Raw genomic sequence first — 15629 nt, 5'->3', positions numbered from 1 at the left:
ACGAACGTGTGTACGATTATTACGTACCTACGCGTCTTGAAATATTTACGTAAAGAAGACCACGCGGCGCTGTTCTTGCGGTTCTCACGGAATTCCCCTGCCACGTTCTCACCGCTTGATCATTCACTAATCCTTACGTCACGAGCAAATAACCTCGGGCTATTTGATCGCGAGCAAACGAACAAAAGGGAGAAAGAAAAGAGTTTAATTCTGAGAGCGAGGCAGACGATCGTATTGTAACGATCACACGCTTGTCGTGAATTGTATACGATACATGTATGTATGTACGTGATCACCAAGATAACAACCGTCGTGCACTGCGAACAAAGAGTTCACGTGACACTATCATATCATAATATCGATCTCGTTAAATTCTAATTATAACTCAGACAAATCCTCATGTTTAAATTCCTGCCTTAAGTCCCCGTCCCGACTGAAGTCCTGACTAAAGTCCTGACTAAATTCGCGGCGTGATTTTAAATTTACAAGACAAATTCTTATCCTTCAGTCCCAGTTTCAACTCGCAGCGATCCCTCGTCTGATTTCAACCATGTTTTAAATTTTAAATGCTTCCTATTTCCGGAGCAGATATAACTCGTAGGCATTGTCGTTTCACGTACGTTCACAGATTCAGATCACGGTTTTGTTGGCATCTTCGTCTACACTTCAATTCCAAAATTTCAATTGTTTCATTTTAATTAAAAAAAATCGGTTTCTCTCTTTCTAACTTGACCGCAGTACACTCCTGCCTCGGAACGAGAAATCTATCAGTTTCTTATACAGGGTGTCCTAAAACCACCGGAGGTCCTCTTAATGACAGATTCCTTAGAACATTTCCAGACGAAAATCCTAATACAAAAGTGTCGAGGCTATAATAGTTTTTAAATTAGAAGCGATTATTTTCCACAAATAATAGGGCTGAAATTTCGCGCGCTCAGGAACGGCGAAATGACAAGTGATATAAGTGCTCCTATGAATATCGTTCTTTTTATATCACTTGTCATTTCGCCGTTCCTGAGCGCGCGAAATTTCAGCCCTATCATTTGTGAAAAATAATCGCTTCTAATTTAAAAACTATTATAGCCTCGACACTTTTGTATTAGGATTTTCGTCTGGAAATGTTCTAAGGAATCTGTCATTAAGAGGACCTCCGGTGGTTTTAGGACACCCTGTATATTTCCCTGTGATAAAAGAGAAAAGACAATACGTACGTATTATCTTTTCTCTTTTATCAATTACTTTTATACAACCGTCAGTTAGTCATAGCTGTATTGTAGTTTCAGAACAAGAATATAATTTGTTCTTCTATTCTTCTTTGTAGATGTATGTTCTGCTGCAGGTTTTAAATTTGAACAAGCAACTAATTCCGAGTACATAAAAGTATTGACCCTTTTAATTCTTTATAATAAAAAAAAACTATATTTTCCTTCAGAAAAATTAAATCTATTTTATTACAATCGGAAAGAGAGAGAGAGGAAGGTACTAGGGAGACAGCCATGTGCATATAACGTGTCGTCAGTGAAGATAAAACTCGAGGTTGCCTCTCTCGAATCACATCACAAGTCAGTGTCAGATGATCGGTGATGATACCTCGTGCGTTGTCATACGAGTCCTCCGGACATCGCGTGTAAAAGTAAAAGTAAAAAAATGCGGGTAATTGGAACAAGTGACACGTTGCTGCTGTACGAGAGAGCGCTTTGCCTGAACAACTAACGTTTTGACTCGTGCCTAATTTGAAATTATGTAACAATCGTTTTGTACCCTATCGAGTGTTCTAACCTCAACAAGTGTGATGCTCGTTTTACGCGGACTCCAGAATTCGAATTCCCTCGTAGTGCTGGGCGGCATCGCTCTGTGTCTTTTATTTATGATTCAAATTAAACAGATCTATAATAACAATCAGAAATATAACCGATACCTCAACTATAAGCAATATGTGAGATTCCCCTTGTATTTACGTATAAATATTAACAATCGCTACACAGTTAACACATCTTTGCTCATTCTGTAATGTAACTTTGATGACGATGACGCGTTTGACACGCTTCCTACATTTCCAGATGAATGAAATAGCGACGGAATTGAGGACAGTGGTAAAATCCATCAACAAATCGTCGGCTTATGTTCATCAGTTAAATGAAATGCTCACCAAGTATCGCGAGAGAGAGTCGAAGAATACCTCGTCGTCCAAAGTTACTCTATCATCGTGAATATCTTAGGAATTTTAATCAAGGTTGGTAAATTACATACGGAATTGTAAGAGACCGAGCTTGTATATTTGTCATTTATTTCAAAAATTTCCCTCTTCACGTTTACACGAATGTCGCACGTTTTTACAATTCCCTTGTATCAGCCCGAGTATTAGATTACGTTTGTTCTTAACGCACATCGCTTGGGTATAAATGCTAAAGATTCTACATTACTGAGTATTTCACAGTTTATATTAAATACTTACTACTAGGAAAGTGCATAACTTGGGTATAAAATTATAAAAGAGAAAACAGGCAATATCGGCTATCAATAGTTGCTTTCCTTTTACATGAGAACTCGGATAAATCTCACCTGTGACGTCATAACTCAATTGAATGCGTGTTCCTTTTGGTTCTTGAGAAGTGAGATTCAACCAGATTTAACTGAGTTTTTGCACAAGACCGTGTGCTTTAGTGAGTTTAATAAACTCACATTAATGGCGTTGTATCTGAGTATAAAGTACTCGCATAACTGAGTGACTCAGTATCACTTGAGCGTAAAAGGAAAGCAGCTAAAATTAGGAAAGAATCTCAGTCGTCTAAATTGTACAGTGGCATACAATGAGCGTTGCTGTTTCGTCCGATTTTCTCCAGCACGCCGTCTGGCGCACACAGCCATGGGTCTTGCGTTGTCTCCAACCAATCGAACAATCGTTTTTGGAGGTCAACGAATACGCTCTAAAATTTACAATAACAGAAAATTCTAAGTGCCATATCTATTGTCGAGGAACAAATGTAATTAATGTAATGATAAGTTTAGAAAAACAAATAATAAGACGCCTGTAAAAACAACCCGGATAGCAATGCATGTCTAAAAGACGTCATAAAGATATCGTTAAGACGCTTTTTTAGACGTGCGTGCTATCTGGGAACAAATTAAAAATATGCAAAACGGCCAATAAAGAGAACGAGCCGAGTGAAGGTGACAGAACGATAATGTATATTTGAGGGTATAAAATGAGAAAAATCGCGAACGTTTCGGCAGCGCAATGCCTCCATCAGCGCTCAATAATGTAAATTATTGAAAAGAAAGCAGTATGATAACATTAACAAGGAACAAAAGGATGAAAGTCACGAGTGATGAAACGTACGCAAACGTAGAATGTCGAATGAACCAGGCTAGTCTCGAGATCTTTCTTTTTTTGTAAGTTTATATTACCTTTGTGGACGGTTTTGAAGCTATATTATTCAATTCTTCCGGGTCGTATTTTAAATCATATAATTCCCACTCTGGTCTCTGATAATACTTGTTTAACGTTTTGTACCACGGTAGATGTTGATGATTCCTTGTTCTATTTAGAATATCCTGCATATGACACAATAAATCGATCACGTCTATACCAAATGATTAATTCTAACGTAGTCTCAACTCCAGTTAAAAGAAGCTGACATTGCCTTTCGAATTCTTTTCTGTTTCAGATTACCTGAAAAGTCGGAGATACGTAAAAGTCCTGATCGATAGGGAATGGCATCCTGTAGTTGATATTATGTATAAGTTTGTGGCGTTTCGTTCGAATCGCGCGCATAGGATAATACATGGTAACTTCATGATGCGTTTGACTAGCGAAGACCGCCGTATTATTTTCTGTGGGCTCTACAAGTGGAGTATCGATTATTTGCAGTGTGATCTCTCCGACGGCAGGCATGCATTTATATACGGAGGAGATACATATATGCACCTTCGAGAAGTAGCGGCAAAAGTGATTTGCCAGTAAGTTGCGGCGGAGACACCTCATTGGAATCGTCGTCCGTGTAAGTTACATTGAACCAATCTAATACTGTCGGTACTATGTCTAGTAAAGACGTCATACTGTACGTCACGCTGTTTTTCCTATGGTTACGGATCGGCGACGATATCATCATGGGTTCAGCCAAACCTTCAGAATTTTTTTTTTTTAATATTCGATTGTGTTTCTACGACACTAATACTTTTAAGTATTTGCTAGCTTCTTCGCGTCCTCAGTAGTTCAAAGCCTAATCTACAACGTGCTCTTTGCGTCTAGAAACATTCTACTTTGCAGCCAATAAATACGCTCGACAAATTTGCGCAAGTGGATAAAGTGTATATTACACACCGTACAATCGTACGTTGTCGGCAAACTTTTTAAGCGTTTTTTAAGCGTTTCGATTGTTTATCTAAAATAAAATGTTTCTAGACGCGGAGAGTACATTGTAGATTAGGCTTAAATGTGACTAAATTGACGTACCTGAATCGTACAGATTTGTACGACCGTTGGGGAAAGGTATACCATTGTCGGACGTATAGATTACCAACGTGTTGTTTTTGAAACCTGCCTTCTCCAATTCTTCAAGAACAAGGCCAACGCCTGAAAGTTGTACTCTTTTTAGATACTGTTACAAATAGCATACAAAAAGATCTCGCGACACCTGTAGATCGTAATGCACGTATACTTGAGCATTTCTCAGATAACATTTTAGAGATACCTTTATCTAAACGAGATATTGTTGTATATTGGGCAGCGATATCTCTCCGCGCGGCCTCGGTATCTTGAACGTAGTAGGGCACTTTAACTTGCTGCCATTGATAATATATTGGATTCCAATCGGGAATTGTGCCCATTCCGACATCGCCGTTACCGAATTTCTCGCAAAAATTACCGTACTCTGGATGACTGTGTCCACAGCGATGTGGATCGTGGAAGGCAACGTATAGAAAGAAGGGTCTGCAAAATTTTGCATACACTCGAGAAAACGCTTTACAGAATGCTGTACAATAAAAGCCGACAAGTCTTTCGAAGTGCACGATACAACGGTGTCGCACTGCATGTCGTTTCATAAAAATGAATTTACGCGCAAATGCCGTACGTAAAACGTTACTCACTGCGTTGTATTTTGCGAGAGAAATTCGCGGACTAGTAGCTTTATGTAAGTAATGTTGCGGCCTACTTGGAGAATGGAATTATTTTCCTCCGTGTACGCAAAGTCAAACGGATAAACGTTACTCGGGCCCACGTGTTTTTTACCGATGATTCCTACGCAAAGAACATATTTTAGTACATTGTGGCAATTTGGAATACGGCGATATTGGGAATCTGTTATTCGTTACCGGTTCGTATATTGCTTTTGCGTAATATTTTCGGCAAACTTTGCACGTTATCAAAAGAATTGAAGTGATGAACACCATGATGGAGACCGTACATCCCATTTTGATGACTCGGTAGTCCAGTTAATATTGCAGAACGGCTACAAATGCAAGATAAAATGTATATCTTCGTTAATTAGATCCAATTTAAATATAACAAAGCTACCTTGGCGAACAGCTACTGACTGACGTATACGCGTTATTGAACAGCAGACTCTCCTTTGCTAATTTATCCAAATTAGGGGCTTGGCATATCTTATTCAAGTACGATCGCATTTCGAATCCCGCGTCGTCAGCTGCGAATTGATAAATAAATCGTTATTCCGCGTAGCAAGAGTTATGGCTCTACGATTGATCTGACCACAAAATTATCCCATTTTTTTCCCAGTCAAAGAGTTCGTTAAGTCATCTCTTGCATTTGAAATGCGCACTTCCAAACAAGGAAAAATTAAAAGTCAAGACGACGTCAAGTTGACATCCTGACTCTCCATTTTCCTCGGGCAATTCCTGAAGATACATTCTCATCTTCGAAACGAAATGTCTCAATTTATATGAAGCTACAATCAATTGGTTTCAATTGTTCGACAAGACACTCGCAGTTGCATATATAAAACATATGCGTTAAAAAATACCCAAGGAGAAGAAAAAGTCAAGGTGATATCAACCTGATGTCATATTGACCAAATTTATGTCAAATTGATGCCATCTGGACCAAAACTTGACACGAATCCGGTCAATATGACATCAAGTTGACATCCTGACTCTTCATTTTCTTCGGGCAATTCCTGAAGATACATTCTCATCTTCGAAACGAAACGTCTCAATTTATATGAAGCTACAATCAATTGGTTTCAATTGTTCGACAAGACACTCGCAGTTGCATATATAAAACATATGCGTTAAAAAATACCCAAGGCGAAGAAAGGATGATGTCAACCTGATGTCATATTGACCAAATTTATGTCAAATTGATGCCATATTGACCAAGACCTGACGCAAATTCGGTCAATATGACATCAAATTGACATCATCCCGACTTTTTCCTCTCCTTGGGTACGTCACGACAATTACCCAACAGTACGAGCACATTCTTTCGAGCCGCGTCAGGTTCTCCACGTGTGCCAGGTAGTCGCAACAAGACAATGCACAAGAGGCATAGTTTATTCAAACAATTGGGCGACATATCGCAAACGTGACACGTGCCAACACTGGCCAAACGTGCCCCCCCCCCTCCCCCCGCGCGGGCGACACACGTGTGTACGCGCGCGACACGCACACACGTGCGCGCGCGCGCGAGAAGCACGTGACGCGCGCGCAACGCCAAGTACTGCCAACGCGGCCGACGAAAACTTTCCCTGCTCTTGCGCACTAGCCGACACGTGACAAGGGCCTCGATTGTCCGTCACGTGGCGTCTCGCCGGGCGGCACGTGCGTTCGCGTCACGTATCGCGCGCCCATCGAGAGGACGAGGACACCCTCGGCCGTTCCGCGTCTCGAGCGTCAACGGGAGGCGCGAAAAGGGCTCTCCGCGCCGCATCTGGTACATTTTTCCTCGCTCGATTGGCAACGCGACGCGTCTCCAGGCGTCTGGAGCACCGACGCGAGACCCGCGTACGAGATACGTCAAACCGGCCACGTATACGCAAACTATATGCCCCTCCCTTTGTGTATTTTCCACCTTCCGTCGCGTTTCCCGTCGAACGAGGCCCCTTGTCGCTGGTCCCGCGCGAAATGCCATCGCTCCCTTTTATGTATGCCGAAATTTGCAGCGCCACCGCCGGTGATACCGAGTCGCTCCGAATCCTCCGAATGCAGCGGGATTATAGGTTACGTGTACGCTTCTTTTCCCCCCGCTCGAGGCTCCCGCATCTTCTCGGTCTAATTCGGCCTAATTAAACGTGACCGCGAGCACGTACGCTTCCCTGCGCTATAAATATGTACGTAATTGCGATTAGGTCAATCGGGGCTGGAAATAATGTGTCGTACACTACTCTGCAAATCATCTTTACTAACAAAGCAGAGGGAAGGGGGGGAAACGAGGCGATTGTTAACCTGTCCCTCTACGACTCGGCACGTGATTTGAAATCCCACTCTTCGAGCCCGTAATCTTCCTCGTCTCGAGGCTGCTCGTAGCGGAGCTAAAAGAAGAAACTCTGGCCTGTAATCATTCGATGTAATTTTGTAGGCATCCTCGTTTCTATTTCACTTTGTGCGCGACGTGTCTGCGTGTGCTCGGTGATTCGTCGGCGTTTCCGTATGTAAAGCGACAATATATATTTATTTACTTTCAGCTTGCAGCCAAGAAGTGGACTTGGTTTACAACAGTACTTAACTCATTCACTCCTGCATACTTATTCTATTCCTCTCTCTTTCTTCCTTACGTATCGTGACTAGTGACTAGTTTGTATTGCTTATTTATTATTTACATTTCTTTTCCTCCTTCCTCCTGTACTCTCTCTTTTTCTTTTTTTTCAACTTCGCAGTCTGCATTCTCTTTCTATCCAAAGCTTCCTAATAGCGTACCCTTTTCCCTAATCTAATTCGTCGCTCCATATCTTATCTCTTATTTCTTTATTGTTTTTCCCTAATTTCTTAAACCAGTGTGATGTCGTACTGCATTCCTTTATATAATGTTCAAGACTATCCCATCCCGTATTACAAAAAAACGTAAGTTCTTTTTCTTCTAGCCAGTATTTGTTGTATCTTTCTAGGTTACCGCATCTCAGATTCATTAGCGCTCTGACCTTATCGCCTGACGCATACTCTTCCGCATTCCTGTCTTCCAAGTATCTAGGCCTATTTCCATTTCTGTCTAACTCTTTATACCTTTTATTATATCTCGATTCTGTTATCATACTTTCCTCTTGTTGTCTTTGTACCTCTCTATCTCTTCCTATAATTTCCTGTATCCAGTTCTCTTTTTCTCTTTTTAAACCTTCTAATGCTCCTAATCCCCATCCATTCCTATTGTAATATTTTTCTCTTTCCTCCATATATAGATCTTGTGTACCTTCCTCTTCTTTTTCTTTTTGACATCTCCTAATCCACCTATCCTCTTTCATTTTTCTAATCCCATCTTCGTATTTTATTGCCCTTTTCCCTAGTCCTATCTTTAATTTATCTATTCCTAGCGTGTAAAGCGACAATGTGTGTTTCAGAGAAACCCGAGCGCCTGAACGACACGGCAGTGCGTCATGTCGAGGAAAATTATTTGCCTGTTCGACGTGGACGGCACGCTCACCGAGCCGCGGCAGGTGCGTTTCGCGTAACCGAACGGGGCCCATCGCCGACCCACGCTATATTCCTGCTTAGGCGGTGTCACTGGGACAACTGCGTTAAGATCCTGTATCCTTACCTCTGTTGACTAAGAAGAAATTGAATTTTAACATAAGAATCATTTGACGCCAGCCGATGAATCGACCCGATTGAGCGAAGCAGTTAATCGACCATGTGTTTGTTCTTTTAACACAGAAAATTTATCGCGAAAAATATTACCTCGGTGGTCGAACTGGTTGAGACGCCTGTCTAGAGAGAAGGGAGGTCCAGGCTCAAACCCTGGCTGAGGTAATGTTTTTCGCAATAAATTTTCTGTGTTGAAAGAAAACGCATAGCTGGTCGATCAACTGCTTTGCTTAATCGCTTAATTTTAATTTTGAGCTTAACTTGCGCTGATGAAAGCACTGTGCGCCGAAACGCGGATCTGTACTTCAACCGCAACATCTGGAAGTTGAAAACATATATTGCCTCGTTGACTTTCGCGCTCGTCAAGATTGGCCTCCTTCATTCACTTGTTGATTAAGAAAAGTTCGTTGTTTTTCACAGCCGATCAGTCCCAGCGTTGAAAAGTTTCTCCTAGAAACTGTGAAGAAGGAGTTTGACCTCGCTGTAGTCGGGGGCTCTGACTTAATCAAGATTCAAGAACAGCTAGGCGGCGGAAACCTCTTTGAGAAGTATAAGTACGTCTTCGCGGAAAATGGCGTTATCGCTTTTAAGAGCGGCAAGGCTCTACCGTCTCAAGTAAGTAGTGAAAGCAGTTGCGTCGAGAGATAATGGCGGAGGATGCATTTCCTTTCTTCTTTTCTAACATAAACGTGTCACAAATTTCAGTCGATCCAAGACATGCTCGGAGAGGATGCGCTGCAGGATTTTATCAATTTCGCCTTGCGATACATATCCGAGCTGAAGCTGCCATTTAAGCGTGGAACATTTATAGAATTTCGCACGGGCATGATGAACATTACGCCCGTAGGACGGAATTGCAGTAAGAAAGAACGCGAGCAATTTAACGAATACGACAGCGAGCATCATACTCGTGAGAAATTCATACAGGCTCTTAAAAAGGAGTTTCCTGATTTGGCACTGACTTACAGCATCGGTAAGTAACATGTAGAAATAACTCTAAGGAATTACTTTAACCGGCTATACAGCGTAGTGTAGATAAATCTTAATATAACAAATTAACATTTATTAAGCTGTTGCAAAATGTTACCGTTTATATTTTATTATTGCAACGATCTCGTACACCTCTGACGTGCGCGAGTTAACGTGACGAAATTGATGCACTACGTAAATTCTCGTTTAAGCAAATTTATTTGTGTTTTTTTTTTCTAAGGGGGACAAATCTCTTTCGATGTATTTCCCAACGGTTGGGATAAAACATATTGCTTGCGTCATATTCAGGGATATGACGAGATACATTTCTTCGGCGACAAAACTGTCGAGGGCGGTAACGATCACGAGATTTACGAGAGCGATCTGACGGTAGGACACCGCGTCACTTGTCCCAAGGATACCGTAAATCAGTTGAACGTTCTTATGACAGTCGTGAAAGAAAACAGGGAGAAGGAGCAGCTTAATGTTCCAATGCAATGTGTTTAATAGGCTAAGGCCTAAAAAAAAAATACTTTTCTAGGCCGAGATGAATGTGCATTTTTAATTAGCATATACGTTATTGTACAACAGACTCATTTTTGTTTGCGTTCCTTTTTAGTTCTCCTTTTATCTTTTCGCCAATTATATTACATTCCCCGACGACGAAAGTATAGTATTTAACTCGTAGCTTCGAGTAGGATTTCCGAGCGCTCTCAAGCTCCGGGCACAATTGTTTCCACGCACACGTTAGAAATGTATTTGTACATATGCTCTTTCTCTGATTGTTTTATCGATACACAAAGTCACCTACCGCACTCAAGTCGTAAATGCTGAATAAAAAGGTTATTGGCATTATGAATATATACATATATATATAGTTTATTTTTCATCTGAAACAAATTCCATTGTCTTACATGTGCATACACGACCACGCATATATCATTACATTTACGCATACATATGTACATATATATTAAAACTACGTTAAAAACGATAACAATGTTAAAGTGAGAAAAGTGTTATAGTATTTATTGGAAGTATGACACGGTATGACGTAGAATGTGTTTTTTTCCGCTGCTGACGAGATATAAAAGGCGGCTTATTAGCATATGTAAATAGCAAATGTGCAAGGTTAATGCAGTAACAGCTGTTGTCGTAATTTGCATGAAACTTTTGACATTAGTATTTTTTTTGTTTTGTCATTTTAGGTAACTTCCAGCTTGCGTAAATGCACCTCTAATAAACTATTTAAAAAATATATAGTCACTTAGTAACCATTGATACGTATATTTATATACGTATGTACGATATAAAATGTATTCCGTTCCGTGATATGTGAATTAAGCGTTTGTTATGGCACCGCGAGTTTTCACGCTCCTTGGTAGACGGGTACGCGCTTCGCCGCGAAAGCCGCGAGTCCTTCGACTCGGTCCTTCGTGTCCACGAGCTTGCCGTAGCACTGTTCCTCGATCTCCATACCGTCTTCCAGAGACGCCTCTGTGCCTTTAGATATAGCCACTTTCGCCAATCTACACGATGTAACATAGGATTAAGGAAAGAATATCAGTAAATAAGTATTGTGCCTCCGTCCGCAAGTGGAAGTCACGAGTAAAATACGAGCGTCGGAGAATCGCGTATTACTCGATAAGCACAAGTAGATGATAAATGTGTGTGGTGTGATGCATATTACATAATATGTGATCGTATCAACGATTCTGAGTCATTATCACGTTGAAATATCTGCTTCTTACTGTAGGATAATAACAATGACGTACTTTCCGCGGTCCTTTCGCATTATAAAACGTTGTGTTCTTCAACGTTTGCTTTTACTACATGGCTCTCTTTTCATGTAACTAATGTCTCCAATTCTTACCTTTAGTTTGTGCCTTTTTACGATTCATATTATACGCTCTTGTTTGCATAGGTTTATACAATAGTGGATAATTCGATTTGTAATACTCGGACACGGAACGGTGACTCACCTCACGCCAATAGGGCCGTTGGGTAGGATTTCTCTCGCGATCGAGAGGGCCGTTTGGTAAGCCGCGTCGCCGACCTTGTTCTGCGGGACCACCTCGTTGACGAGACCGATCTCCATCGCCTGCTCGCCGTCGAGAATCCGCGCGGTGTAAATCAACTCTTTGGCCTTGGACGCCCCGATTATCCTCGGCAGTCTCTGCGTCCCGCCCGCGCCCGGGATTATAGCTAGTTTGGTTTCCACGAGGCCCATCTTGGCCTCGGCAGAGGCGACCCTGATGTCGCTGGCTAGCGCGAGCTCCAGCCCTCCGCCCAGCGCGGCCCCGTCGATGGCCGATATCACCGGCGTCGGCAGGGTCTCGACGTTGGTCATTAGGCTTCGCAGCGAGGACACGAATCGCAGCACCTCCGAGTTATCCATCTTGAATCTCTCCCGCAGATCGGCCCCGGCGCAGAACACCTTCGGGACCAGGCTGCGTATTATCAGCACCCTCAGCTTGTTGTTTTGCCTGATGGAGGCCAGCGCCTCGTTCAACTGCGAGACCAGGAGCTTGCCGAAGGAGTTGCGAGCGGTCGGCCTGTTCAATCCCAATACGGCGATACCGTTGTCCTTGCCGTCCAAGTAATTGACGATCACCTCCCTCGCCTCGTCCTTAGGACTCGGCATCGCGCTCGTCGCCAATGTTCTCGCGGCACAAGCGCACAGGTAGTGCAGAGAGCTGGATACTCTCACGCTCGCCACTAACGAAGCCATTTTGGTGGAGGCTATTTGTTTCCTACTTGTTTCCTCTTTCAAACGGGAATCTGCAGAAAAGAGAATCTTTATATCCCTCGGCAGAGAAACATTTCTATTTCTTACCGCATTTCAATCATTCGCGTATCGTACGTTAAATCGTACGCGGTGCCCCCGCGATAATTCAACGTATCGGTTTTTAAGCGAATACGATAATCTCCGAGGAGAAAGAGAGAGAGAGAAAACTTACTCGAGTACAACCGACCGGTTTCTCGGCTCTCGCGCGGCGCCGCGGCACGTAGACGCGAAAAAATTTACGACGTCGTTATCCTTGATCCTATTTCGGGATTACGGTGCGGCGGAGCAACAGGAGATTCTCGCGTCGGGGCGCGCGAGCGGCAGTCGGGGATTCGTACGCGGGCCGGCGCGCACAAATTTTTCGCGAGCTTTGATTTCCGCGGATCGTGCGGGGATGCCTCGCTCCGCGCCGCGTCGCGACTCCTTGGACTTTACGGACTCCGGTCACAGCGGCATTGCAACAGCGGCGGCGGCGGCGACAGCGGCGGCGGCGGTGGCGTGGCGGCGACGCGGCGACGACCGCGGTGGTAGGGATGGGTCGAGGAAAGTCGGAGCGAGGCACAGTACGAAAATCCCCCCCGCGTGCGAGCACAACCGCGTCCAAGTCGCGGCCACGACTGTTTGCGTCTCGCCGTGGCGAACGAAAGCAACATTCGCACGTGTGTCGTCGGATCCATCGCGCATGCGCGTGCAGCCGCGTTCCCGTCGAGATGCCCAATTCGCGTGAGAGAGGGTGCCACTGGATTCTCTCTCTCTCTCTCTTTCTCTCCTTTCTTTCTCTGTCTCCGTCCCCGGCTCCGGCGCGGCGGGGCCGCGGGGATTCTTCCTTTTCGCTTTTTCTCTCCTCCGCAGACGTCCCTGATTGACCCTGATCCGCAAAGTCGTTCAAGCTCGACGCACATTTACATACTATAATACGCATGTTTTTTGTGCGTGCGAGGCGATAAACGTTAGGGCTAAAATGAAAGTAAAATACAATGCAGCCTGACCCAAGAATGAAAACGAGACCCGTGCGCTGATGGGCCGAAATAGCGAAAACTAAAGCTCGCTTCTTATTTCACTTTTATTTGTCTCTCGGGATCCGGTTTTTTTTTTATTTTCCCGTTGAACGTTCAACCAGAGGTTAGTCGATTACCTGGGGGTCAATAACTCTGTCTCTTTCTAACCGTCCCCTTAAAAAGAGACAAGCCGCTCACTTTGGCATTTTTACTATGTTGTAAGATACAGAATTGACTCTCTGTCTCTTCTTATTGTTAGATAATAGAGAAGAGTTTCCTATCATGAGATATGCTCCTAAAATGAGACAGTGGGATTTCTGCGAAATTTGTTGCCCCTTGGGGTGAAATCTTTTTGGCGGAAAATTCATTGTTAGACCGTGCGCGTAATCGTTGCGGAAAAAGATTTGTGAAATTGCCCAGACAGCAATGCACGTCTAAAAGACGTCGTGAAGATCTTTAAGACACCTTTTAGGCCCGGTTTTTCATTTTCTAGTTAACTGTTAACCAGATCCTGCCGGAAATAATTCTACAAAAAAATATATATATATACTGCCAGAATCTAAGAAATTCTACGTAAATTTAAAAAGTCTTGTAAAAGTCAACATGAAGATGCTAGAATTGGAACACTTTTGTTAATTTTCGTAATATTCTACAAGTAAGCAGATGTTAGACGATTTTGTTGTTTCTCAAATTTTTAAAACTGGTAAAGTTTTGTACTAATTTTTACAAAATTGTACATTTTCATGAAATACTATTAGGTGGTAAAGTTAGTTTCCGCGGCTCACATTTAGATGACGCTAGTTGTAAGTGTAAATTACTTTGACATCTGAAACTGGCTGCATTTTAAAGATTAGACTTTTGTCAATAAAATTCAGCGCGAAAGGATTCATTTGAGCGAACAGTGCCATTTTTTTTTCTTTTGATTAAACGTGGAACGTGATAAGTTGTTTTATCGACACGTGCTGCTTCATTACTTTGATTTGAAAAAAAACTGCAGCTACAGCTCATAAATTACTTGTCGAAGCTCATGGCAATTGTGGTCCATCGGAAAGAACATGCCAAAATTTTTTCTGCTAGGGGAGGTCGTCTCTCCATCTTTTTCTATATTATTATCTAAGAAGAGGCACCCAGAGAGAAATGACACGTCGATCGACGAATCATGTCTCACTGGGTAGGTAGTCGACTAACCTCTGGTTAACATTTAACCAGAAAATGAAAAACCAGGCCTTAGACGTGCATGTCTAAAAGACAACTTAGTGCCGTCTGAAAGATGTCTTTTAGACACGAATGCTATCCAGGTGGATGTTGAAAAACCCGTTATCTTATAATAAGGGATTTTCCTCTAGAAGATGGAGAGTCGGCTAATCTCTGGTTTAACCAGAAAATGGAAAACCGGGCCTTAACCGAAGTAAAGATGTTTTTCTTCCCAGGTGATGTAAAAGCACTTGGGAAATCGGTAAAGGTGTCGCAATGGCCGGTAGTTTCGTGGGACTCTCGTACGCGTCTTAATAACACGTTTCTCAATATTTACTCGACAGTTTTAAGCGGCTTCCACACCAGCTGTCGATATTATTCGTGCGACGTTCGAAAGGTACAATTGACGGGGACACATTCCAAGTTTGGCGATAAACTAATATGATACTGAACGAGGCCACGTTAGACCACAGCGAAACTGCAATTATCGATAAATTACGCGTGCTATCAGCTGGGGGATCAAACCACGCAGCGTATCGCCGTAATACATTCCGAGGAAAACATTTGTATGCAAATGTGTGTTTATTTCTGGCAGCGACGACGCTGCTGCGCGCTGACTCCTGGGCTGCAGGAGAGAATCTTATCGGTGTAGAAATTTCTTCTACTTTTGCACAGTAGTTACGTACCTATGTTATTAAAAACCATGGAGACTTTGATGAAGCCAACGTCCGTCACGAGGAGAGAACCAGTTCTCGCTTACTGACTTTTAAAACCGTGCAGGAAACGTGTCTATTAACATAAATAGAGTCGTAGATGCGGTAAAAAGATACCGTCGCACTATTGCCGCGTCAACAGAAATGATACGCGCGTTTTTCACGCGGCATTTGTTAGGATGTAACATTGCAACCTCGTTACAACGAGGACTG

The 15629-nt window shown here is 42.8% G+C and overlaps 3 protein-coding genes across 9 annotated transcripts; 1 reads left to right on the top strand and 2 right to left on the bottom strand.

The window, feature by feature from the left end:
• Positions 1 to 1540: 1540 nt before the first annotated feature.
• Positions 1541 to 10578, top strand: LOC105566121 (phosphomannomutase). 6 transcript variants are annotated; one of them, XM_012019866.1, is made up of 8 exons: positions 1541 to 1653; positions 2061 to 2233; positions 3669 to 3788; positions 3872 to 4001; positions 8511 to 8606; positions 9175 to 9369; positions 9460 to 9727; positions 9965 to 10578. In XM_012019866.1, exons 5-8 carry the CDS (start codon positions 8547 to 8549, stop codon positions 10228 to 10230), a joined length of 789 nt encoding a protein of 262 aa, XP_011875256.1. In that variant the 5' UTR covers positions 1541 to 1653; positions 2061 to 2233; positions 3669 to 3788; positions 3872 to 4001; positions 8511 to 8546; the 3' UTR covers positions 10231 to 10578. The 6 variants fall into 6 exon arrangements, with proteins under 6 accessions (XP_011875256.1, XP_011875255.1, XP_011875254.1 ...); XM_012019865.1 differs by having other exon boundaries at positions 1541 to 1743; XM_012019864.1 differs by having other exon boundaries at positions 1541 to 1936.
• Positions 2270 to 6608, bottom strand: LOC105566120 (N-sulphoglucosamine sulphohydrolase). The gene is made up of 10 exons (XM_012019863.1): positions 6424 to 6608; positions 5519 to 5648; positions 5317 to 5453; positions 5092 to 5242; positions 4695 to 4933; positions 4457 to 4576; positions 3929 to 4126; positions 3674 to 3843; positions 3409 to 3555; positions 2270 to 2927 (listed from the first exon to the last, which is right to left on the bottom strand). Exons 1-10 carry the CDS (start codon positions 6533 to 6535, stop codon positions 2781 to 2783), a joined length of 1551 nt encoding a protein of 516 aa, XP_011875253.1. The 5' UTR covers positions 6536 to 6608; the 3' UTR covers positions 2270 to 2780.
• Positions 10579 to 10586: 8 nt separating the features above from the next.
• On the bottom strand, positions 10587 to 15490 carry LOC105566119 (methylglutaconyl-CoA hydratase, mitochondrial). Of its 2 annotated transcripts, none has more exons than XM_012019861.1 (3): positions 15390 to 15490; positions 11706 to 12504; positions 10587 to 11252 (listed from the first exon to the last, which is right to left on the bottom strand). In XM_012019861.1, exons 1-3 carry the CDS (start codon positions 15406 to 15408, stop codon positions 11093 to 11095), a joined length of 978 nt encoding a protein of 325 aa, XP_011875251.1. In that variant the 5' UTR covers positions 15409 to 15490; the 3' UTR covers positions 10587 to 11092. The 2 variants fall into 2 exon arrangements, with proteins under 2 accessions (XP_011875251.1, XP_011875252.1); XM_012019862.1 differs by lacking the exon at positions 15390 to 15490 and adding an exon at positions 12684 to 13132.
• Positions 15491 to 15629: the final 139 nt, after the last annotated feature.

Source organism: Vollenhovia emeryi, unplaced genomic scaffold (assembly GCF_000949405.1).
Source record: "Vollenhovia emeryi isolate VEMERY1.0 unplaced genomic scaffold, V.emery_V1.0 DF939147.1, whole genome shotgun sequence".
Taxonomy (NCBI): domain Eukaryota; kingdom Metazoa; phylum Arthropoda; class Insecta; order Hymenoptera; family Formicidae; genus Vollenhovia; species Vollenhovia emeryi.
The sequence above is the reverse complement of the archived record's forward strand: the minus strand, read 5'-3'. Positions and strand labels throughout refer to the sequence as shown.